Source organism: Meleagris gallopavo, chromosome 4 (genome assembly GCF_000146605.3).
Source record: "Meleagris gallopavo isolate NT-WF06-2002-E0010 breed Aviagen turkey brand Nicholas breeding stock chromosome 4, Turkey_5.1, whole genome shotgun sequence".
Taxonomy (NCBI): Eukaryota; Metazoa; Chordata; class Aves; order Galliformes; family Phasianidae; genus Meleagris; species Meleagris gallopavo.
In genome coordinates this window covers 63,249,147-63,275,329 of record NC_015014.2, presented here as the reverse complement: position 1 = coordinate 63,275,329, position 26,183 = coordinate 63,249,147, and the positions used below count along the sequence as shown (strand labels likewise).

The window sequence follows — 26,183 nt, the reverse complement described above, 5'->3', positions numbered from 1 at the left end:
AAAAAAAAAAAAGCAGAGGTGATGCATGCAAGAACTTCTGATTGCTGATGTAATGCTCTGGGCATTGATGAAGGCTGAAATGTCCAATACCTCCAGATTTTTTTAGGAGAAATACATCTACCACTTCATTTTGGAAACTTCATAAAGTGAAACCTACAAATTACGTCTCCAAACCTTTCTGTTTAATCCATGTCAAAAAAGAGTTACGAGTTTTCCCTATTTAAAGAATTACATTGTTTAAACTTTTATATGCTAGTAAAATGCAACTTCAAAGACTTTGTTACATTCTAGTAAAAAGTTTTGATTCAAGGCTCTAACTATCTCAAAGGGCGTGGTGTTACTGAATTAAGCCAGCTAACAAGCAAATGTAACAGCACCCCATAAACTCCTTTCCAGCAGCTCCAATTCACTTCAAATGAAATGCAAAGAAAGTCCTGACATTAATAACCTTATAAACAAATAACAGCAAAGTCACACAAGCACTTAGAAAATAGAGCTGAAATACCCTAAAATTTCTTTTCTGTATCTGAATGCAATTATGAGCCGTATTTGTGGTAAGAGTGGTGGCCAATAAAACAAAACAAAACTGACATCACAATCAAGGGTATAGAAGGTAAGAAATAGCCAAATTCTGTTCAGCTCTTAAGACTGGGAGCCAACACTTCAGTGAAAGACATCAAACGTCTCATCCAAAAAAAGAACATTTTTAAATGCCATCCTGCTACCCACCACATCCTGGTATGTTATAACTGTAACACAACCCACGGATATAACAGTAAGCTGGTTGTCTGGAGAATCGTGCTAAATTTTATGTTCTTTATTATAGCTCTAAAAGTCTGAAGTAAGTCCTCAAATGTGTCAGTACAACATGGAACCCTTTCATCATTTTATTGGGTATTACATCTCAAAATCCTCCTGTGGTAACAAGTAAAGGTAATATAATACACTGAGCACAATTCAAGTTCATACTGAAAAAGTTACTGCATCTGGAATAGGTGAGGTAACCATAAAACACAAGTTCCATCTCTACAAGAGTGGCAAGGCTGAAAGTACAGGGGCACTGACTGCTGTTTCATGCATTTCTCCAAGCTATTCCTAACTTTGCACATGCCAAATTAACAGATGATAGCACAGTGATCTCATTTCTGAAATAAAACAATGCATTTTAATGATGATCAGTGGACAGTCAAGCTCTCTTGAAATGTGGTATAGTTGTGAGAACACAGACATCAAGAGAGTTAGCTAATTTAAAGTTCCACACAGCTCAGGCATTTTAGCAGATATCTCCAGTCATGCAAATATGGGAGTTCAATTTCATTTACAATTTATTATTAATTTACATGTTTTAATCACTACTTATCACTGTATCAGTCACATTTTTAATGTGATTTAAGACATGCTTACCATGAGAAGAAATAATCCCCATAAGCAACATTTCAAATACGGAAAATCTTTTCCAGCCACTGAAATTTAGCATACAGGCAGGTTCCTATTCCAAAAAGGTAAATGCCCTGTGCCTACACTGCCTGTTAATTACTGCAGCTGTGACATCTCCTTAGCCAATGAACAAGCTAAAACGCCATGGTTTGTAAATTACTAGTCAGCATAGAAGATGCATGCAACCAATTTGTGTTTCAGGTCCCAGATAGACTGTTTTTTGCTTGGCAAAATGGAGAAGTGTTTGACTGAGGAAGTGATTCACACAGTCAGAGTCAAGGAACATGACACGAGAAAAGTCTTCGGGAATTGCAGGATCTTCACTCTAGAATGCTCTAGGAAATGCTCTGTCATCTCACCGTTCCTTCAGCCTTTCTGTAGTGGCAGCTCCATATGCTACTTTTGTGAAAAATGTTATAAATTTATCACAATATATGCAATGTATTTGAGCCAGATGTGACAAAAAGTAAACTGAACTTTCCAGCACTTCCTCGATGTGCAAAATTTACTGCTTGCTTGACTTGCCATCTGGACTGGAAACTAAGCAGAGAATTACAGTAAATCCAGCACCTGAGAAGTCTACACTTCTCTAAACATTCTTCATAAAAAAGTCCTTCACAAGTTTATAGTAAAAAATTTACACATCAATTGACACCCATTTCATAGCTGATGCTGTGAAAAAACAAGTTGCTGCCAAGATTAAAATGCACAAAAATCAAATGCAATGCAAAATCTTATTACATTTCTTAAAGGGAGCAAACCAGTTATTTGAATGAACACTTTAATATGCAGCTATAAAACTCAATATTCTGTCTGCAAAATTTATATATATTTATAAGCTACAAATACATTTTCCTTAGAACTACTAACACAACTTTAATAGAGTTCATTTTTTACTTGTAAATGTGATTTTAAAAAGATGCAATTTTAACATCATATTATTACATATTCCCCAAAGGTTCTAGGCATTAATGCTATTTTCTGTTTAATTATTCTTTTAAATGAAAATAATAATCAGATATGTCTGTGGTCTACCTCTCAAGCTGACTATCAAAACAGTCCTTAAGTCACAGGTTATGTTTTCAATTGTCACAAGCAACTGTGTTATCATCTTTCTGTTAAGTAGCCAATCTCCACGTTACAGTGATTTTGTTGCTGTTGTTCGACCTTCTGATTAATAACCACAATGCTCTCATTGAGAGGAGCAGTTTAATTGTTCTTATGGTTACAAACTATTCTCTGATTTCCAGTTCTTATCCAGTTGTTTATACCACACATTCACTGAACATCTCTTCCACTTGTTTCTATTCCATGGTTACACTTTCAGGAATAAATCATATTCTTTATTGGCCTTTATTTTTCTCAGCTAATAAGATTCTCCATGTAAACAGAATCTCTATTTCCATCAATTGCCAAGTAGTCCTTCTTAGCATCTGCTCACTGGCCCTGAAAAATGATTATCAGAACTGTACGCACTGTTATTAGTATTTTGCCAGATAATTAATATTTCCCTCTCCCTGTTGGCTATTTTTTACCTACTTTTCCCTTGGAATATATTTCCCTTTTCCAGAGTACAACACACTGATGGTTCATAGTCACACTGATCAACTGACATTCCTGGATTTATATCATCATCTGCCATTTGCACACGATGTGCTCTCACTAATTCTAACAGTGAAATTCCAATAGAGTGTAATGTAGTCCAGATAATCTGATTTCTGTATGTGCAAAGAAACCAGTACTTCTGTTGATTTGCATGTGATTATCAATGTTGGGAATCAGGACAGAAAAAAATGCAAGCTTGTTGTATGTAAATTATTTCTGATAAGAAGGGTAAGTTTACAAGGATATCAGGTTTGCCAGATAAGACTGGGGACATGCACTGAATCTACATGACCTGAGCATTCAAATCATACAAATGCAAGACAAAATCAGAGCTGGGTCAGTTCATCTGTTTGCAAGCATGCAGATGCTCTTTCATACTTACAAAACAAAGCCCTTCTGCTCTGTTTGAAACCTTCAACCAGAGAAAAATATATTGCACTATCCCTGGAAATTTTTTTTCTTATTTTAACTAGTCGCTATGAGTCTACCATTTTAATTCCATTACAAGTTGCTCAACAATCTGATCAGATGTAACACATCAGACTGTTTCTTAATGATATCTGGATGTAATTAAAAAGGCTCCCACGTTGAGGAAAGCTGTTGATAAGCTTATTTACCAGGCATGGTAAGACATCAAAGTGATAAAATCATACAGAATAATTTAGATTGGAAAAGACCCTTAAGATTATCAAGTCCAACCATTACCTTACACTATCAAGCCCACTTCCAAATGATGTCCCTAAGTGCCACAATCATGTCTCTTAAATACCTTCAGGATAGCAACTTCACCAACTCCTGGGCAGCCTGTCCCCATTGCCTAACCATCCCTTACATGAAGAAATTCTTCCTGACATTGAATCTAAACCTCCCCTGTTGTGACATGAGGCTGTTTCCTCATGTCCTATGTCACTTGTCATCTGAGAAAAGAGAACATCCATCTTGTTACAACCTCCTTTCAGGTAACTGCAGAGAGCAATAAGAGTCTCCCCTCAGCCTCCAGACTAAACAGTCCCAGTTCCTTCAGCCATTCCTCAATGGTTCAGTTTTCCAGGAAGGAATTAAGTGCAAAGTACTCTTCTCCAACCTGCCATCCATGTTATCACCTCAGAGCTATGCACTTAAGAAGTATCCACAAAACCCAACCAAATGAAAATAAACCCAAATCCCCCGAAGTATCAATTAATCACATCAGATTATAATGCAAGGACAGAGAAAAATGAAATACAAGTATCAGACCAATTTATAAAACCACACTGCTTAATTTTCTTCAAAAAAGCAGAGGCATAAAGTAAGAACCTACATCAGAATAGGAATTACCTTTATGTAAAAAGAAGATCCTTGAGATGGTTATTATTTTTTGAAACACTGCAATGTATCAAATGTGAATTAAATATCTACTGAGATACTTCCAAGAAATGTATCCACAAAGGCATCTTATAATTCTTAGTCTCATTCTCGTCAATAAAAACATAGCAGCAGTTTCCATTTAGATCTGCTTCCAGTAAAATATTTTAAACTCCATTTACTGTAAGGAAATCTAGTTATATTGAAGTAATAGCAGCTGTCATTGTCTTTCAACACCAAATATGTTTGCCTTGAAATTCTCAGGAAATTTTCAATGTAATAACCCTTTTATAAGACACTAGCAGAAATCATTATTGATTAAAAACAGATACATTTTCATGAAAAGAGAAGTAATACATGTGTGTATTTAATCTAAACATAGTTCAGAACAATGGAATAAAATAATGAGACTTAAAAAGCACTTTATAACTGTTAACATTTCAAGATTTTAAAGCAAAGGAAAATCAAATGAAATGAATAAATGAATCACAAGGGTACAAAGTAAAACAGACTAATGTGAATGTTTTTAGTGATGAGTAGTCAATACTCTGAGGGAATTTATTTTATTAAATTCCACTTCACAGTAACGTGGTCCCATATGTATGTTATAATGGAACAGCCACAACCAGCATTGCTCTCAGCACTAAGACACAATTGCCTCTTTCAATTCATCTCCCTTTAGGTGGAATGAAATTAGTAAATATTAAAAACCAAATTATCTTTATGAAGAACAAAGACTTGGCCACTGTTTAGATTTATTGGATTTACTGGACTGTTCATGATGACAGAGGAGATGGTAAGGATCTTCACTTCCAGGCAACATAACAAGTCCTTCAGCCATCACCACTGCTTCATACTTCACTAACAGGGAAAGAGACACTTAAACAACACAGAGAATCATAATGGCATTAACTGTTACAGATCTGTCCTAGAAGACTGAGTTCTAGGGGATTCAATTAACTTTTACTACAGTTTTTGATCTAGGGATCCTGTAAAAGAACATTCTTCAGTGAGAGCCTTATTTTGGTAATGTTTGTAGAATGGTAAATGTTATAATCCAAAATACTAGATCAATACTAAATCAACAATTCCTACTACATTTCAGCTCTTACAAAATAATGGCGTGCTTTTACCTGCCCCCATGATGAGCCCTGGTGCAGTATCCTTCGTATGGACTGTTCCTGACACATATGGATTATCTGCCCAGCGGAGATGGAGGTGAAGGTAGCAATCAGGCTTGTGGGGGAAAAAGAACAGAGGTTTGAAAAAAATAAAATGCTGGTAACAGTTATGCATATATGATAATGAAAGCCCACACAGAGAACAGTTGCACTGATGTATCCCTACAGAGAATGGCTGTTTCCAGTGGAGTCCAGACCAAAACATGAAGCTAAGCCATCTAACAAGAGTCTGTCTCCATAGTCTGACAATAAAAAAGAAGTTGGCATGAAATTATTGTATAAAAAATCCATGTGACAGAACTGCTTAAAGTCTCTAGCTAGCAGCAACAGCAATAATTAGAATGTTCGCTAGTCTCAAGTAATTAGGTAAATGATGATTAATTTAAAAATTACTAAAATTTCTTTTTTAGAAAAAAAATCATATAAAAATAGTTTAATGACTTTTGGATGACCACCATCTTTCTTAGCTAAGCAACTTGCTGCCTCTTGCACTTACTGCAGTGGCACATGGAGGCCATTATTGCTGCCTGCCAGTGGTGCTCAGGAGCTGCTGCTTCTGCTATTCTTCCACTGATCTGAGAGCTCCGATTCAAGACCCATAGGCTTAAGACATACAGCATAGTTTGAAATTTTCAAATGGGAGCCAACACCTCCAGTCCTCCCTTTTCTATGTGAAGAAGGATTAAATTTCTGCCAGTAGCAGGACTGAAACCATTTATTTTGCCAAGAAATTTAGAGCCTGGAGTCCCCATGAGTGGAGAGTCAGTGACAAAAATATGAAGTTTTTCAGTACAGTGCAAAAAACAACGAGATATTATGGGCAGCTACATCATCTTTAAAAAAAAAAAGGACTTTTTGATGCAATTAAATGTGATTTCTATTTCCAAGCAACTGTCAAGAGTTCCTTTAACAGGGTTATCTTGCTTTAAGATGAAATAAAAGTATGAAAGATGGAAACAAAAAAGGAATTGGTAAGATGCATCTGATGTGCCTCATATCCTAAAACAACTTACTGTTATGATTTTCTGAACTGGGTTGTGTGGTTGGCACACAAGAAAAGCTGTCCTCTTTGCATAAAAATAAAGCTCTAAAATAAGTAATGCAGAGCTACAGACAGAGTCATGACTCACTGTACAAGATGACTGGACTAACAGCTAGCAAAATCCCTGCTCATGTCACGCAAGCAGATTTGTGTATTAATTTAGCTGGTAATCTCAGCACAAAGCTCCTGGGTTGCCTGCACTGCTACACATATTGTCGATACAAATAATTCTTTTGCACTTCAGACAGAGAATGGGACCCACTTACAGGTTTGCAGTTGGTAGGTTTTCCATTCATATCAATATCTGGAGGGTTTAGAAAATCCCAGTCACGGCCTTTGTTGTAGGTTATTAGGGTTGTAACTTTCCCATCAATCTTCTGGTTGGCCAGAAAGACTCCTTTTACACCTCTGACCTGAAGCACAAATGAGAAAAAGTTATTAACCAGCACATACACATTTTTTTGGCAAGGATTATTGCTGATCAGCTGCTCTTCTGTGGCTCTGAACTGCATGCCTCTGGTATTTTCTCCATTAGGGAAATGAACGATAGCTTAAAAGAGAAAAAATAAAAATAAAACAAAGTATTAAGAGGAAAAGGACAAAGAGGTAAGATCTCACATCAAATTAGAAGGTTTCATTAAGAGTATCCCTGTTCACCCTGTGATTACTTATGAGGCTTTCTGAATAATTGAAAAATTCTTGGAAACATCGATCTACTCATACACCATTTCCAGCATCGTATAGCTGCCCAAATGTGCAGGTCTGAGCATGAACAGGAATATCTGCCTCTCACTACTTACTTTTTATCAGAAACACTTAGAGTTCCCTCTTATTTTTTTTCTCCTTTTTTGTTTTTTTTTCTTATTCTCCCCTCCCCCAAATACCACTAACTTCCTTTGATATACATTTTAAAAAATGTCTGTACTTAGGCTGAAGAGAAGGCATCCATACCAGCAGGCTAAAGGAACTGACCAAAGTCTACAGAGATTATATTCTGCTGGTTACAGTAATACCCTAGAACTTGGAAATACATTTAAGTCCAGAGAATCGAATTTTCCATAACTGTTTTTCTACCCAAAGTTCTTACAAGCTCCTTCCTCCTTAAAACCCATGTACATGTGATTAGCTTACTCCTCCAGGATGCTGGAAGCTCAGCATTGACTCCAAGTCAACAGTCAATTGCATGGTAATGCAGGTGATAAAAGAAAGAGTGGAAAGAATAAGGAATGTGCATTCTTAACTGTCAAAGCTACTTCAACTTGCTGGGAATTTATTATGCATTCCTTCTTCCAAAGAGAGCATGAACATGAATATGACTGAAATGCTGAGCAGTTCAAACATGTACTGAGGATGGTAGAGCTGCATTTCAATTTCTGTGCATACATTTTTTGTAGTGAATACTATTAAATATTTAAGCAGTAATTAGATCAAGGACTGCAAGGGAGGAATTCCTCTTCTTCTGTAGATGGCAAAAACAGTAATGCATAGTGAATATTTTTTTCTTCTCTCAGTCTTGTTTAATAAATGTTCGATCACTCCATGTAATCATTCAGTGAGAATCAGACTGAAAAAGTTCTTCATTCCCATTCCCATCTCTAATCCAGCCAAGTGGCTAGGGTAACCTCACCTCTCCAGAATATGGAGTTTGAATCCTATCAGGCACAGAAATATCATAAAAAAAAATATTTCAGTGTCTCAATTAACAACACCTCACCAATGCTCTAAAAGATAAAAGCTGACCAGCACTTCAGCAGCTCTGTTTTGAAAGAAAGGCATAAACCCTACTTGAAATAATAAAAGCGTTCCCAAGAGGCATCTATCTTCAGAGAATGTTCAGAAAAATGAGGTCTGGAATGGTGCATTAGCTAAAAAGTAAAATAATAATAATAAATGAATAGAAATAAAAATGGTAAATACACTGCATAAAATTGGCAGCTTTAAAACATCCCTGCCACTGTATAGCACTTTCTAATATATTTGTCTTGTGACCTATGGAAACTCATATCTGACTTTTCTGTAAATATTTTAAGATCTGTACGTTGAATTTACCTACTGGATTCAATTGCGATGATGAGACAGACAAATTCTTTGTCACTTTCCACTCCTTGACTTACTTTCCTGGTCTAAAAGTGGGACATTAGTGTCTTTCTACAACGAAGGGAAAAGAGTTGCATAGCAAATAACATGCTGTGCAGAAGAGGACATTTAAACACCAGGGAGTGTTTAAGTGCTCAGCTACAATCCAGAAGCTACCTAAAATATGAAAGTAGTTTCCTAGAGTAAGACAAGTCAGGGAATTCAAGAATGCTGTTCCTTTGGCTTTCTTTTGATTTTTTTTTTTAATGTAGCTTTTTTGATGTGGTTTCCCAGTACTTTTAGAAAGGTCCTTTGCATCTTCCAAACCTATTTTGTAAACACTTTTGCTGTTGTGGCTTTGTATTCTGTGACAATAATTACTGCACTTTTTCTTTAGTAACAGTTGAACAGTATTTGATGTTAGTGTTCAGACGGGCCCACAGTGTTTATTAGCAGCAGTTACTGAAATACAAAAAAATGCAGTTATATAACAAGTATGCAATTAAAATTTAAAAGCCTAAGAGTCACTGTTTAGGCAAGAAAGTAAGCATGGAGAATATATGCTCCAACTTGTGGAGCTCTTACTCATACAGGAAACAAAACAGGAGCAGTATAGAAGTAGTACATTTGGGTGTCTGTTTTTAAATATGACTGAGTCAAATTTGTGACTGAGTCGTGTCAGTGGCACTTGATATAAATTTCAATGGCATACTGCTTTTGGAGAGTTAATACTTTGCCATTCTTTGATATGAATACTTGGCAATTATTCCCCTTTCACATTTGCAACAGGTAATTAAGAACAACTGTGAAAATTTTAAGAATTACACACTGATGGAAAATGTCAACCACTGAAGATCACCTCTGTGTTGAAGATTTCTGTTCCAATTATGGAATACATGCATTAAAATGTCCAGAGCGAAAACCAAAATATACTAAAAAAAACAACCCCAAAAACACATTCCCAATGTCCTCAACTTATCTTTATTAGCTATAAAGTGTAAATAATCCACATGCTACTTGTAGATATGAATAGATGATCACTATTCAGTAAAGAAGACAAACACTAGCTTGTAAAATAAAAAGATATCTGAAAGCTGCAGGCTTTTTTACTTTAAGCAAATAAAATCATCCTCCTATGATGCAACCTAATTCCAAAAACAATTCTAAAGATGTAAAACTGTGTTTCAATTACTTTATCATTTGCACATATTCTTTTTAATGCAACCCTACGAATTAATTCTGTGTATACAACGATCTAGGATCTCTCACTTTTGTTCATTAACACTGTGAAATTCTTAAATTATGAGTGACACTGAATTAAATAACTGTTGTAGACAAAAGGAGAGTGAGAGTTGGCATCTCCACTGATGTGCTCTAGGTGATGCTGAGAGAAGAGATAGTACCCTAATCTCTTATGGCTTTGCATCTAGCAGGAATGACAAAAGGGAAGAGCTGCAAAATACTGCTCCCAGTATATTACCCTGTGGGAATGTGGCACACAATCTACAGCTTTAATCATTAAATAAACCCCATTTCTAAATAGGGTCAGCATAGAAAATAATCTGTGCTTAAATTGGTAATTAGTAAATGTTTTACTCTAGCTATTTGAAAAGAAAAAGCTAATCAATGATGAAGGAGATAAAGGAGAAAAAAACAAATGCTATCATATTCCCACCAAGAATAGCCTATTTAGAGCCATTTAGCACCTCTGTAAGTGCAAGACTTGTAATCAGAATTACTGCAGACCGTTTCCACAAGAAAAAAACAAAACAAAAAAAACCCAGAAAACTAACACCAGACAAGTTAGAACATAACAGTGGCCAAAGTGGGTCAGAACAAAGGTCCTTGTCATTTGAGATCCTGCTAATGGTCTGTCCTATGTGCCGTAAGAAAGAACAAAACTGGTGAAAATGTACATCTTGCTTCACATGAAAGTCAGTGGCAGGAAGAATTGAACTGATGACAAGGTTGTGCCTTCCAAAACACTATATTCTTTATTCATTTATCTCGTGAAGCACGCGAGAGGTAAGATCAAAGACAGAACTGTTCATAAGATAACATCACATAGCAAACACTGCTGGCACAATGCACCCTGTGAAAGCAAGTGAATTTGCTGTCCAGTATTTAATTTTGTTGATTCTTCACTTGTCAGAGGTGACACAAAACTTAGCACAAGGCTCTCAGGTTTATTATTTAAAAACCTACTTGCTAAGAGACTCTAAGTCAGGAAGTGTACCATGGAGATGAAAAAAAAGCCATACACAGGCAGCTACATAACTTCCTCCTTCAATAATAAATTGTGCTGTCAGCTCCATTTCTCACATGCAGAAAGCCTTGATCAACTCTGGTTTTGCACATCCCTGTAACGTCATATCAATTATCTAGTTCTTAGAGCCCACAGCACACTAGCAGGAAAGGAGAGAAACGCATATATAGTATGACGTACTAACAGCAAGAAAGAAATCCCAGTCTTTTTACATTAAAGACAACTGTGAAAATTATTTATATTCATAATCCAAATAAAAGAATGAAAACTCCACTAGACCACAGACATTGGAAGAACTAAAAGCCTACCTCCAGAATATCTATCAGGACATTTTCTTCTGGCTGCTTCGTGCTCCGGACATTCTCCAGTAGGATAGAATAGTAAACGCCTCGTGGGTCGGACTGGTACAGGTTGTATGTGTCTGTCTGGTACCATTCCTGAACAGCCACAAACACCTGGTTTTCATCCGTACTGATTATCTGTAAATCCTGTAGGAAAAGAAGGTACAAATGACTATTTTTTCCATCATTTATGTGGCACAAGCAATAGGTCTGACATAAGAGTTGAATACTAGTGTGGGGAAAAATGCATCGGGGAGCTAGATGACAGTAATCTCCCAACCTAATACTAACCAGCATGCTGCATCTCACCAGCCTGAGGTGGCTGGGCTCTGCCTTCTGGCTAGAGGTCATCAGAGGGATGATCCCACCAGCTCAGTGAAGACCAAAAATCATCAGTGTGTGAAAGCTTTTACAGGAATAATTAAACAAAAAACATTGTTTCTGGCTTTCAACATGAAAACAAATGCTACTGATTCTACCATTTGGATTCATGAGTGAAAAGGAAAAAAGAAAAGTGAATGATTTTCCTTGATCTGAATGCAAGTCCATGGAAAACTTGTGTATTTTGCAACTCTGTAATCTAAGAAATAATCTTAGATACTCAAATAGCTAAGAACTATTTTGTCCATAACACATAACATAGCAAAAAGAGGACCCAGCAGTTACACGAGGAAGTAGTATATATTGTGCATTCATGTCTGTTATACTATGTAACAGTACCTATTGAATTAAATATTCAACAATAATAAAATGAGAGTCAACATTCTGCATTTTCTCAAGAATCTCAGGCATGAATATTGCAATAGCTTTCTTAACAGTTTTCCAGCTCCTTCACTCCAAACTTCTCAGACAAAAACCACACAGATGGGAAAAATAATTTAACACTAATATTAAACAAAAGAAAGAAATCAGAAAGTGGCAACAGTGAATTGAGCTTAGCAAACAATAGAAGGGCCTGCGTTTACAATTGCATAAGGTTGCAGAAAGTCAGATGTTGGGGCTACATACAAAGTGACATCTAGTCATGGAGACAGAAAACTTGTAAATTCTTTATGACATTCTTGGCACTTATTAGGGAGATTGTATAGAGTGCTGGTCACCCGGTAACTGAAAAAAATAACTAGGGTGATGGAGTGAATATGAAATAAAGCTAGCAAAAATGTCAAGAGAATATAAGTTTGGGGAAAATAAGCTTTAAAAATGAAGGCTTCAACTCCTGCCTTAAACCACGTAATACTGAAGTCACCTTTCCATTTACAGTGTGAGATAGTTGCCCTGATTATCCTTTAAGTAGGGATTAGAATTGAAACAGAGTCAGAAGAAAGAGTAAATAAACAGTACTTTGTTTTTATGTTTTTGTGTGTTTTTTTTTTCATGGAAAATCTAAAAAAATTAGTCATCTGTGATGCCACAGTTTGCAGCAGAGCTATCATCTACATTATTATGCCATGAACAAAAGCAATACTGCAGTGAATGCAGACACTTTTGCTTGGCACTGGTGACACTGCACCTCAAGTACTGTGTTCAGTTCTGGGCTCCTCACTCTGAGAAAGATATTGAGGCACCGGAGTGTCCGAAGAAGGGCAACAAAGAATGATCTTAGAGGTCTTTTCCAACATAACGATTCTACAATTCAGATAAAGATCCTTCCCTGCCCCACATACAGGTGGGTGGCAGTGGCTGCAGGGGTACCAGTTGCTGACTGACAGCCTGGTTGTCATCCTCATATCTCAAACACTGTTAGGAGCTGCAGGTCCAGTGGAAGAAATGCATCCAAAGCTAAAATGTGTGGTTAAGATGAATTCTGGAACGTCTAGAAAGACTGGGTGAAAGAGTGGTTTGGGTGGAGTACCTTACTGCAATAAATGTAGTCATATGGCTGTGACTCTTACCAAGAAAGAAGTATACAGTCAGACTGTTTGATGCTCTCTTTTTATCAGGGAAGAACTTAGCAAGTCCTGGTTTTAGCAAGAAAAATTGTCTTTCCGCTTCCTTGAACTTAGTTCCTTTCATCTAGCATTTACACTTTCAGATTTTCAGTGCAGCCTTACTGCTATTTCTTTTTGCAGCGATTTCTTTTTCCCTCAGGAAGCAGAGCAGTCCTTCAGTTACACTACTTTGCATTAATCCTGCACAACACTTCCTACTCACAGTCTTGATATAATTCTCTGGGAAAATTAATTGACAAAGTAAGGAAAATTGCAAATTTCATGTCTGATTCTCCAATATCCCTTAAAATCTTGAATGACAGACTCTTTAAAGTCTAGGTGAAACAAAATAAGACCGTCATGTCACCCTTTTACTATTCCTGTTGCTGGAATGCTGAATTTAAAAGGAAGAAACTGATGGACAAACACAGCATCTGAGTCTTCAGTGTGCTACCTCCAACCCGTCAGCCCAACTGCCCACTGCCCATGACAATGAGAAGTCAGAAAGTTTTGCTAGGCTGAACTTACTGTCCAGGGCACTTCAGTAAGGAAAATATAAAAGAAACTCAAAATTGCCGTTTTTCAAATCTTACAATTCATGTCAGGATTCCACCCCCTGCCCCACAGACATTTAATGGTTAGGCTACGTGACACATGAACCTAAGCAAGTGAAAAATTAAACAGAGAATCACAAGGAAGAAATTTATAACAAGTGCAACAGAAGTAAGCACTCAGAGCTGTGTAGTCTCAGCCTTGACCTCCAGATGCACCACATTTATACCCCTGTAATCTCTTAAGTACAACCAAGGTAACAGCATGGCACATATCCCGAAGATAATCTTCCTAATCTTCCTTGCCTGGCCGAGTAAAACGGTGCAAGGAGAGAAATCAATAACAAGCTACACTGTGAAGAAAAGAAGAGTTCCTTGAATCCACCTCCGATGGATTTGTACAACTTGGAGCCTTTCAGATCGATGGCTGCTACAGCACAGATTCACCTGCTGGTGCCATGACACCTCCTGGGAAACAAATACTTCCACTGCATCAAATACCACCACTACCTGCATTTCTATTTTGTTTCTCTTTATTTTACATTTGATAGACACTCCAAAAATCACTTCAGAAGGATGGAGAAGCAGCTGCAAACTGCTCTGTTGCTTGGCATGGAGAAACAGCCTTCCTTGGGCATAGGGGCTGCCCAAGTGGCAAAACAAGCCCTGGGGGATGAACCAGTTGCTAAATGAGCTCTCAAGGTCCCATGACTTAGTAATTCAACCATAATGCAGCCACAGCTTCAAGACAGTTTTGCCTGCTGACAAAAAGGCTGCACGAATCTTTCCTGCCACTTCTACTGTTAATGAACGGACCCATTTAAGGTATTCTTAAAACAGTAACGAAAAGAGGGAGCTTGACAGAACAGGGAATACATGCTTCAACAGACTGACAGCTGTTTAGGGAGAAGGAGGAAAAACAGCTCAAAAATTTTTACTCTTGATAGCATTATATCTATTACTGAATGATACAGAAGTTTGAAAGAAAACCTGGGATTAACATAGTGATGTATGTCCCAGACTGAGTCAAGGAAGACACAGGCCTGTTTAGTGCCCCTTAGAGCACTAGGTGTTAATCAAGTAAACAGAATATATGAAGTTAGTAAAAAGGGCGTATAGAAAATTCATGTTACCATGAATACATTAAAAACATTCAGTTATTTCAAAAGCAATAAGATTTTATTATTTTGTTTTTATTTATTCCCTGTAATCTCTCTTTAATCTTGGCTACCCCAAAAAATTTAATTTTAATGCCTATCTCACATGATAGAAAAGACATATAGAGATCAAGATAAATGAAATACGCTTTTTCCATTCCATATCCTTTCAGAACTAAGTATTTACCTTCTGAATTGCAGGAGGATATAGCTGCTCCATTGTTAAGTTTTTATAGGCGGCATGAACAAATACAATAACAATGAATGTCTTCTTTCAGTTCATAAAAGGAGATCATATCAATAGAATTTATTTACCAGAGGTGGGACAGGGACTCAGAATAATTAAATTCTTATGAACTGCAAGAGTAAAGGTTTACATGACTTGTACCAGATTTCTTGGTTTAGTCAGTGTTTTAGGCTAACACAAAAATAAAGTAGTACCCACTTCCACTGTTAGTCATATTAAGGCACAACTTAACATCACAGAATCATAAGGGTTAGAAGGAACCTCTGGAGATATGGAGCCCAACTCCCTGCTAACATAGGTTCCCTACTGATAGGTTGGTTGACCAGGAAAGCATCCAGGCAAGTCTTGAGAATCTCCAGAAAAGGAGATGATAATATAATAAACAAGGACCAGAAACCAACACGCTACTCCTGCAAACCACACTCCTCTAGGCAAGGGCAATCATTGCTGAAGGGACTTTAGAGCAAGACAAGTGTGGTGGTTGGTGGGGCTGCACCCAGCACCCCTCAGGAGAACCACCCTCCCAGAGGTAGCAGCTAAAGCCCTGCTCCAGGCTGAAAACAGCTCAATCTGAATTGCTGAATCTCTCTGGATCTCTCTAGATTCCCTGGGACAGATCCTCATGGCCAGCACATGACTCCTGCAAAGTACAGGAGACAGCTGTATGATTCAGTGTGGTGTCTCTATCCAACGTGCTGCAGAAAATCCCTCAAAAGCAGCTAAAAAAACCCTGATTTCTGTTCATAAGATGACTACCAACAGCTCTGTTCCGTACATACATAGGTATATGATGTGTTACAAAAAGGCAGTCTAAAGTGGCACAGTGGACCCAGAGACTGAAAGAAAGAACAAATTAAATGAAAATGTAAAGTTTGGCTGAAGGCTGGTTCTATCAGTCTTTGACAGATGAGTAAGGAGGCCTTGAGATATAGTGCTTTCATCCTTTTCTTTTTTTTCCTTTGGGGCTATGTTTGGAAAAATACAAACATAAATGCAAATGCAAGCAACATAAAAAAAAAAAAGGAATAATTTTCTGCAGATTTTCAATCTCTTCATATCAAAAGAAAACAAAAACATCAACATTTTTTAATTACTCAGTTTGAAAATGCTTATTCTATCTCCATAATAAAATTACTGTAAAATGCGTCTGTGCTGCACAAGAACAATATCAGAAAAGTCAGCAGTATTCCCTCAGGTGAGAGCCCCCAGCGGGGGCTCTTCTGATGTTTTCAGACAAATACTTGACCATCCTGTAGTACCCTCTGACTTGTGTACAGTTTTCCCTTCCCTATAGATAGTGACTGCTCCATCTCTGGGCAGGCACATGATACCATTTGGAAGGTGATTTTTTGAAGTCTCACGTGTCAGTGTTTTTGCTGATATCCTGCTCCTTTGTAAAATTTCTCCCATAATTTGCTCATATTTATCTTTCCTCTTCTGCCCAGATTGGACCAAAACACATTTGTGTTTCACTGAAATACGATGGGATGAAAAATTTCAGAGCTACTCTATTTTCTGTAGCAACCAACATTTCTGCTATAATAAAGAGATAGCAAATCACTTTAAAAAATGTATCTTTTACAGAAAATGTTAAAATCTCTCACATTCATCGCTGCTCTAATTGATGTCTGGCTTCCAGGCCCTCTTAGTGAAATTTTCAGCTCTGTTGTGAGCAGATACCAAAGAAACTTCTCTTGAAGGCATAATCAAAATGCTAAAGATATACAGAATATTTCGTTCCACTCATCAGGTACAGCCTCAACTAGGAACAACATAAAAACATTCTTTTCCAAATGAAACAGTCAATCTGTTCCTAGCTAACCCCTGACTCTTTTCAAAATGAAACTGTTAACTTCTAATTTATTTACTCAGCCAAGCCTCTAGTTAACCTCCTTAGAAGGAAAAAAGAAAAGACAAATAAACATAAATGATACTGGAAAGGACAAAGAATTCAGTATACAGGGTTATTTCAAACAATCTAGACTACATAAGACAGAAACAGCAGTGAGTTATGGCTGACATTTTTTGAATATGTTAGAAATGCACTCAGTAAGATCACATGTCCAGTAAACTAATAATCTTTCACAGACTAATGGATTTGAAGGCTAAAATTGGGGATTAGAGTTTGCTCTTCGGTTTTTTTCCAACTATTATTTCTGCACAACATATGACATGCAGGAGGAGCAAATCCGTCAGAAGGGCATTTAGATACAATTTTAAAATTTCAACATCTAGAATTTCTGTCACTTTTCTTGGCACTTTCTCAAATACTTATCACCAACACTAATAAGAAGTTGAGTGGAGTTTCTAATCTGAACAAGGCTAGCTTCGGTTACCACCTATGGGTCTGACTTTCCTTTCTATAGCACTTTTAAGTCTATTAAGTACTTTCTCAAAAGAAGGAGGCTTCTTCACAATAAAGTCACCTCTTGACCTTCCTTTCCAAAAGATAAATTATACTTTTTTTTCTAAGGCCATTTTTTATTTAGATCATTGATCTCAGTGATCTTTTCTGTAGATCGACCCCACAAATACAACAGAGGCCATAGTGAACTGTAATGAATGAGTGGAGAGGAAATTCTTAAACTGGTTTTAAAGCGAAGGCAAGCTCCATCGTAGAGTGATCTGGATCCCTCACTCCTTATCTCTAGCCCTTCAACAAAATCTACTGTGTTCTTCATAATGACAGAAACTAACCTATTACAAACATGGATGCCTACAGGAACCAGAAAATAGTCTTTAGTTGTGGAGAAATGCCTGGCTCCTTTGCACAATATGTCTGCCCTTCCATTTCCAAACAAATAACTATTTTACAACACGAGCTAACATAGTCAAACTTGCACTGTTGTGCTGTTAGTTCTTCAGGAACTTGGACAGAACATTTTGATTAAGAAAATTTTAACTGATTTAATGTATTGACAATTAGTATGTAATTTTAATTATTTACTTGAGTATTCAGAAATAAAAAAACATGAGCACTTAGACACTGATGTAAACACCCTTCCTTTCCAGTCAGAGATCAATTGAACACCTCTTTTCATACACTCCTTGTTCATTCAGCCCCTCCTGACTACTTCAGAGAGGCAATAGGCTGTGAATGAGTGGAAGTTGGGGTCATCTGCCAGAGGACTTCCTTCTTTTTCTGTCCTTGTTTAATTCCACTCTTCTACTGCTCCTTGCTCCTTTTGCCCTGGTGCAGGTCATCCACCCATAAGCTGCAGGCACTTGACGTCCCTGCCCCCAACAGAAGTTGCTGGTGGTCTGTAATCCATCAGACTGCCCACATTTGGAACATTTTAGCATTTACATCTGGATATCCTCCTGTTGTTTTCCTAATTACAAATCCCCCCAAGAAAGCATAAAAGGGTACACTGAAGGCCTTGAAACATTGAAATAATTACGTGGGAGGGCTGATATATTTACCTGTCCTTGACTATTCATTGCCTGTCAAAATAAATAAATAAATCAATAAATTGCTATCTGCGTAATGCTACTGGGAACATAGCCAAATCTCAGACTCATGTCCAAATAATATCTGAGGATTTTACTTGAGAGTTTTGTTAATATGCTGTATACTTAAAAGCAGAAGTCTTCAGACCATCGCTTAGTTAAAAAAATATATATAATTATTTGTTTTGCAAGAATAACAACAAAGCAACGAAATAAACTGTACTGCATTGTCATTCACTGCTTGGTCAGTGAGTTAAACTAGTGCATTTCAAGATATGCACAGATGGTACATTCTAGTTCTCTAATACATAAAGCAATGGGATCGCACAAAACCACCTGAAATATAACATTAGGAGGTCTGTAGAACAAATCCCTGCTAGAGGCAGGGTGAAGTGGGAGGCCAGACCACGTTACTTGGGTTTTATCCACTAGGTCTACAAAAGCTGCCAAGTCGTTTTTCTTCAGGACTGCAGACGCCTTCTAAGTATACAGAAAAACACGAAACATATTGTGTGCAGCACAAAATTTCAATTGCATCTTTCAGACTGCATAGAAATATCTGTCTGTGCTTTACTGCTAATTTACTGTGCAAATATAAAAATATTCTAGATTAAGGGAAACTCTCAAAAAAACTCTGCCATTCTTTTAAGTAATTCAAGTTCATATTGGGATTCCTTAATAAAATAGAGCATCATCAGCTGCTGAAACCCTCTTATATTACTATTCATACTTATACCAGAAAACATCACATGGAATTAAATTGCAATTGATTCCTGAAAGAACACTTGCATTGTATTGCCACTGGGTGTGTAGCACTGCTTCAAAGAAGCAAAGCTCAGAAACTACTGTGGTAACTGATGACATATAGGCTAGCCTATGTTCTTGCCCTCTATGGTTAGAGCTACTACTTCCCCACAATAAACATAAAAACAGTAGGGTAAGGATATACCACAAATGGGAATCAGAAATCCACTACAATGAGAAATTATGGTCTTAAATCACTGAGGTTTAAAAAAGAAAAGAGTGAAGCTAGTTTAGGTGGAAAGAGAAGAATAAAAACACAGAAGTAGAAAGAAAAATGTGTGCACTTACTTTTGGCAAGGCATATTTTGGCAACTTCATCTGCACAAAGCCATTTCGACGGTAGGATACATAATACTTGGTCCGATTTGCTGATGTTGTCTATATAAAAGAAAAACAGAATTGTGTGGTAGTTGATAGTTCTGATTAAAAATAAAAAGTCCCTACTGTAAGAAATTTTTATTATTATTTTTTTAAGCAAGGAACTGAAATATAAAGCTATTACTTCTACTGTATTGGATTATTTTGCACAGTGTGCTTAGAATATATCAGAAGCTGTGGGAAAACAGCATACTTAAACTTCTCTCCCTCTCTTTAGGAAGAAGAAAGTGATTTCCTTCCTTCTTTTTGCCAGTCCATCTGCTTTGAGTGATACCTGAGATGTCACCATCACACTGGCCTTGTCCTTTTTAATTTATTTACACTGTCGTCTATCAGCCTCCCATGTTTCTGCCCTTTTGTGGAAACCCCCATCCAGCAGACAGGAGGCAAGAAGGTGGCACAGTGGCTGTGAACACTAGATGCCTCAAGGGCAAGTGATTCGCCAGCAACACTACTCAAATAAGAGCATAAAAGACTGAATAAGCCATGCTAACATTATATAAAGCATTCATTATGTCTGGCTAATATTTGCCTTGCAGGATGAAACATTCCCACTGCAAGATGTTAACATGCAGTATAGAAGACAATGATGCAATTCCCACATCTTCAGTCAGCCAGCTTGAAAATCAATTACATGTCCTGAAGATACAATTCTACGCTTAAACACAGAGGTAAAACATATTTCAACTGCTTTCTTGCAGAGAACTGGAGACAGATTAGGTTTCCTATCTGGGATTTTATGAAGATTTTCACCCAAGAAAGCCAACAGAATTTCATATTGAAAGACGTACCAGCATATGACTTTCTCCACTTTGTAATAGACAGTACAGAGGTAATTTTAAGACTTTTGCATAAGTCCTAAAAAACCAATGCAAATATTGTTCTGATGCACCACTGAAAATACTCAGTAGCAGCACAGCCAGAAATGTAACGCCAAAATGCTGTATGACAAAACCATTGCCACCACCAGGGGGAAAAATATTCTTATGGTGGTTTTTCACTTCCTCTACAAATATGGATACTGCCTTGCTCAAGCAGACAAATGAAATTTTACTGAGACAGAAAAATAGAGGAGATAACAGTTTAAGAGATTCTTAATTCATTTGTTTTCACTTCAACCTCCTATGTAAGTCATATCAGAGCAAAGGAAGGAAGTAAATGGAGCAAGCTGATGGTTAAATGAAAGGCAGCAATTCAATGTCATTTATGAAAAAGCCTTAAAAATTAATCTAATTCAGGGAAGATACATGTCAAATGAAGGTTCACTGTGGCTTCCATAATACTAAAAGGAGATTAAAAAAATAATAAAATCAAGGTTTTGCAGTTAACTGCTTGGTAAAGCTCCTAATTAAATCAAATGGTGTTTGCCACAATGAACACAGTATTTCGCAGTAGGTTATCACATTCTTGAAGTACATGTTTATAAAATGAACCTGATTTGGAGAACAGCCTAACCCAAAGCAAGTAAGCTTGACTTTTTTTGTTGTTTTTTTTTTAAATAGAGCTGATGCATGACAGCAAGCCCGCCTGCTTTAATATTTAAAAATACCTATGACTGTAATCATCATTTTACTGTTTTTTTAAACCAGTCTTTTTTTTGGTAGAAAGGATGTGATGCCCTTTAAGAATATGATTTGTTAAGTGATGGATTAAAGCAAAAAGCTCACCATTTATTTAATTAGTGTTAAATATCAGTCTTATCCATCTTACTACCCTCCTTTTCCATTATGCATTTATCTTATGTGACTAATTTTAAGTGACGAGGGATGATGGAAGGCAGCAGAGGACTAGAGTTGAAGGAGCTAGATGTGCCAAACCTTGCTGACATTAAAGGCTCGTCTGTCTTACAAATAGTCTCAAAATTTTAATCATCCTGCTAAAATCACCTCTAAAACTGCCTGGCTGTCAGTACAAACTGAAGAAAGCAGTGAGTGTCAGAAAGCTCTTGATCTTCATGGACATATACATACTAAAAAAATTGGGTTGAGTACTCGGTTAAAGCCTGTGAACAGGAACAGGACTGGTCCTGCAGACTGCCTTGCTCTGGTTCACAGCTGCCAGTTGGGATTGGATGAGCGATGCTTGGAGCAACACTACAATCTCAGACTCTCCTCTTTCTACACAGATGACTGACCATCTTTTTTCTGGCAGATATTGCTACGATATCAAGAGCAGTCCCTGGTCTGATTCTTACTTACATTGCAATGTTTTAGCCTAGTGAAAAATAAACTTTCTTGTGGCTTCAGAAGTATGCTGTTTCTCAGATGCACAGCTGCTGTGTGGTTTCAGTGGCACAGCTAAAAGCACCATACCTCAAAGGTGGCTGCACTTCAGATGTGACTAAAAGATCACAGAGATATCATCTTTTCCTCAGTAATATAGACGTGGTTAACTGTGAGCCAGCTAAGCAACAAGCAAGATTTATAGTGCATACTGTGATGTACTGCAATAAGTCTAAAAGGAAAGGACTAGAGATGTTTCCCCTTTGTGTTTACATCTTCTACTGGTATTAACAGACCTCAAAGCTACAGAGACCATATTAACAGTGGCATAGTTTTGCAAAAGTAACTGTCCAGTATTTCATGCACACATTTCCAAGTTGCACTTCCATTTCCTTTTTGCCCAGGCTCACTACATGACAGAATAACAGCAGCTCCGGATGCAATTATACAAGATATCTGGCAACACACGTATGCTTGAGGAGGAAGCAGTCTGTTTTTTGCTGAGCACCACAATCTGTAACTATATGTGGTGAGATGCAATTCTCACCATCTACAAACTGTGAAATGGATTTTAGAGCATGCTTGGTGGGAGTCGCAGATAATAATACCTTTGAGAAAATTGGTGCCATGAATGCTAGATTTGAGCTGAAAAATGCCCACTTGAATTCAAAAATTCTTTTCCAACTCCATTTCACTCCTTTGTGGTGCTAAATGTTTTAAGTTGTGTGGGTCTTTGAAGTTGCTGTGCTGACCTGAAGGTGTACAGATCTTTTGCCTCATTATCAATTGACAAATCCTTTTGGAAGAAACAGCACGAGGGGAAAGCTGCAGAAAAGTCAGACTAATGTACACCAAGGTAGTGGTGTGTGTATTGATTGCCATTGTACTGCCTTCCTGCAAGAGTCAAGAAACAGACGAGCCTTGCAACAAGCAAATCATATCCAAGTAAGAGATATCATAGCCAGTCACTGAGAAAGGTACACACAGCCTCCCTAAGAAACTATTAAAAATCAGGTAGGACATAACCTTTCTTTGAGAAGTTTTCAGCTCTGACAGATTCAAACTGCAGCCAGTCCCAAGCATGATACTTTTGGCTCTGCTCAAGCTGCACTTGGTTGGTGCAATAAAGTCAACAGAGCTCCAAACTAGGTTTGTGCAGGCAAGGTTGTTTAGAATCATAGAATCATTGAAGTCAGAAAAGAGCACTAAGATCATCTAATCCAACCATCAATCCATCACCATCACGTCCACTAATCATGTCTCTCAGTGCCACATCTTCATGTTTCCTGAACATCTCCAGGAACTCTATCACCTCTCTGGACAGTCTTTTACAATACCTCACCACTCCTGAGAAAAAATTTTTCCTAATATCTAATCTGATGCTAGCAATTATATTAGTTTGAGAACTGAATAACCCCAGCATAATTCCATCACAAATTGTTTTCAAACTATGGCTGTTCCTTCCTTTTGGATCCTAAGCACAGTCATATAGCTTCTTTCCCAACAACACTTCTTCACAGGATAATCGACATGGAAAAGCTGACCTGCTGCTCTGTTAGTGGCTTTCCTTTGAAGCTGTTCTCAGGGAACCTTTACATGCTACAGAGATATGGAAGGGACCCACAAGACAGTGTAAGCATGAGCCCTGGAGAGATGTATTCTGCCTAACAAACAACAGTTCTTTTAAAAAGTAATTTTAAACTAGATAATCCTCCTGAAAAATGCTGTCTAATTAAAGCTAGGTCAATGAGGAATTAAAATCAACTGGGTATGTAGTCAACAGGCTGCACAAATTAAAGTTATTTTTTCTTTTTTGACTGATAAAGAACAGCTTTGTTCCATGTAATAAATCATAACTCATCACTCATACTCTGGAACAGGATTCTCCATGCTCTTTTCCATTACAGTGCTATTGTCTAAAATTGTATTTCTGAATTTCAAAATGGGCTGTCTCCCCAGAATGTGGCATTACCTGAAGGAATATGTAGTCATCCTGCACAGTCAGGGAATCCCGATCAGTGCCACCAGCAAACTGGACTGTCGTTGTCTTATCAGAACAATTCTGAATCTGGCAAGTGATGTAGCGATAACCTGAGGGAAGAGACAGAAAACATGACATGGCTTTCAAGGAAAAAAGAAGCAAGAAGTATAAAATGCTATTCATGTAGGGTAGTGCTGCCTTTGCCAGTCGATTTAGTTGCAAAATTATTATATTAAGCCCTCATACAAGAGTTTTTCAATCTCCAATGTACTGAGAATACATTAACTGCTTACAGTTCAGATCATTCGTGGGAGGAAGGCTGTCATTATCCAAATTTTGCTGGTCCAGAGAGATTAGGGATTAGATGAATGAGACATTCATGGTTGGGGATAATAGAAGGAGCCTCTTTTCTCAGTTAACCTATGCACAGAGCAAAATTACTCCTTTAAAGAAGCAGCATCCTTACAAAGTGTAACTGAAATCAATAGATCAGCCTCAATATAAAATTGTGATAAGTGTCAGACACAGTTTAATAGACAGGGTATGGAATTTTAAAGGCTATTTTCAAAGCTGTGTAGAAAAGCCAACACACAGTATTGGAACTGCGCTGCTGGGGCAGGACTTCTATAGTGTGAGTTAATACCTTGCTGAAAAAGCCTGCAGTGATTTATGTCAGTGGAGGCTATGGCCTCTCTCTTCCTGTCCAGCTAGGCGCAGGCTTCATCTTTTATGCAACCTGCTCTTAGTGAACAGCAAGAAGAGAGTCAGTATCTTATTTTACAACAGCTGCAGCCCAATGACCTTCTCCTAGATACAAGCATTTGTACAGCTCATCCATGCCACAAGCCTTTGAGTACAAACTACGACTTTCCCAAACTCAGTGAGAAAATGGTTATGTGCATGATCCTGTGCTCAGACCATTGATTTCTCCATGCTCCAATGTGAAAAAGTAAACAACGCATCCGCATGCACATCCTTCATTATTTTTGTAATTTGGTAGGAAATGCATTCCATGTATTATGGCTTTTTATTGGAAAAAGCCAAAACAGTGTGCTCAACACAAATATCTGTTTTAAAATCTGGATCTGTTTAAAAGGCAGCTAGAGTCATTCAAGTTCTCTTGCTTATTTCCAAGTCTTCTTCATAAGCATATTTGAGCAAGTACAGTAATGGGCAATCAAAAAGTCTTGCAGCTATTCGTAGTTCACAGGACAAACATACTTGCAGAAGATGCTGTTTCTACTAAAATCAATGGCAATGCTTGTATTGATCTTAAGTGCACAAGGTCGATTAATTGAGAACTTCAGGAAATAAATACTTCATGAGTCTTATCTTGATCTACTGTTTCTATTAAATTAAAATAAGTAAATATATGCATAAATTCCATGAAGCTCCTTAACAAACTTCTTACACTCTATCCACACAAAGCAATTGATGGGGCTGTGGAGGCTCAGCAAGTCTGAGAAATCTCACTCACAAAAGGTTTGGACAATTTGTCATCAAGATTTTAATATGTTAACTCTGCCTTTTTATAGGGCTGAAATGAAGACAAGGTACTGGATCGGGGAAAGTCAAATTACACATCTTTTACAACTAATTTATAAGACTACACAGGAACTCAGATGACCTGATTCAAGGAATTAAATAATCTTTCAAGAGTTCATTGGCAATAAGAACCCATACAAACTTTTGGAATCATGGTGACTCTTTAGTACAGCACATTCTGACTGCTATTCTGTTTTTTTCATTTATTTTGCTTTTGAAGTCTCAAAGTATACTGGATGCTGTAACATGAGGAAATTCTGGGAGACAGTGGTTAGTTCAGTAGGGCTGCCATATGTAACGATCCACTTTAACAGACATTTATCCAGCACCAACGCTACATTGCCAGTTTTATTTGCAAATCAGGAAAAAATGTTCAGTGTTTAACTGCCAAAACAAATTTCACTATTAATGGACATTTTCAGCAGACCATAGCATCTTGACGTCAATTCATCTCAGAGTGGAAAAAAAGTGAATTTCAAATTAAACTATATTTTTATATAACAAGACAGCTTTAGCTTTGTTAACTGCAGATAAACAGCAAAAGAATCTGATTTCCACTTCTTCTAACAAAACAAAACAAAACAAAGCCCCAAAAACAAAAGAGAAATGACTATACGTTAGGGACTCA

At 37.3% G+C, this 26,183-nt stretch overlaps 1 protein-coding gene across 1 annotated transcript in view; it reads right to left on the bottom strand.

The window, feature by feature from the left end:
* Window positions 1-5,107: 5,107 nt before the first annotated feature.
* Window positions 5,108-26,183, bottom strand: part of LOC104910876 (VPS10 domain-containing receptor SorCS2-like) — a 48,907-nt gene continuing 27,831 nt past the window's right edge. The window contains exons 5-10 of the mRNA XM_019615168.2: window positions 24,002-24,120; window positions 19,718-19,807; window positions 11,260-11,439; window positions 6,876-7,022; window positions 5,520-5,622; window positions 5,108-5,247 (exon numbers count right to left, since the gene is read on the bottom strand). Coding sequence (XP_019470713.1) covers window positions 5,108-5,247; window positions 5,520-5,622; window positions 6,876-7,022; window positions 11,260-11,439; window positions 19,718-19,807; window positions 24,002-24,120 — 779 coding nt within the window. The remainder of the gene's footprint in view (window positions 5,248-5,519; window positions 5,623-6,875; window positions 7,023-11,259; window positions 11,440-19,717; window positions 19,808-24,001; window positions 24,121-26,183) is intronic.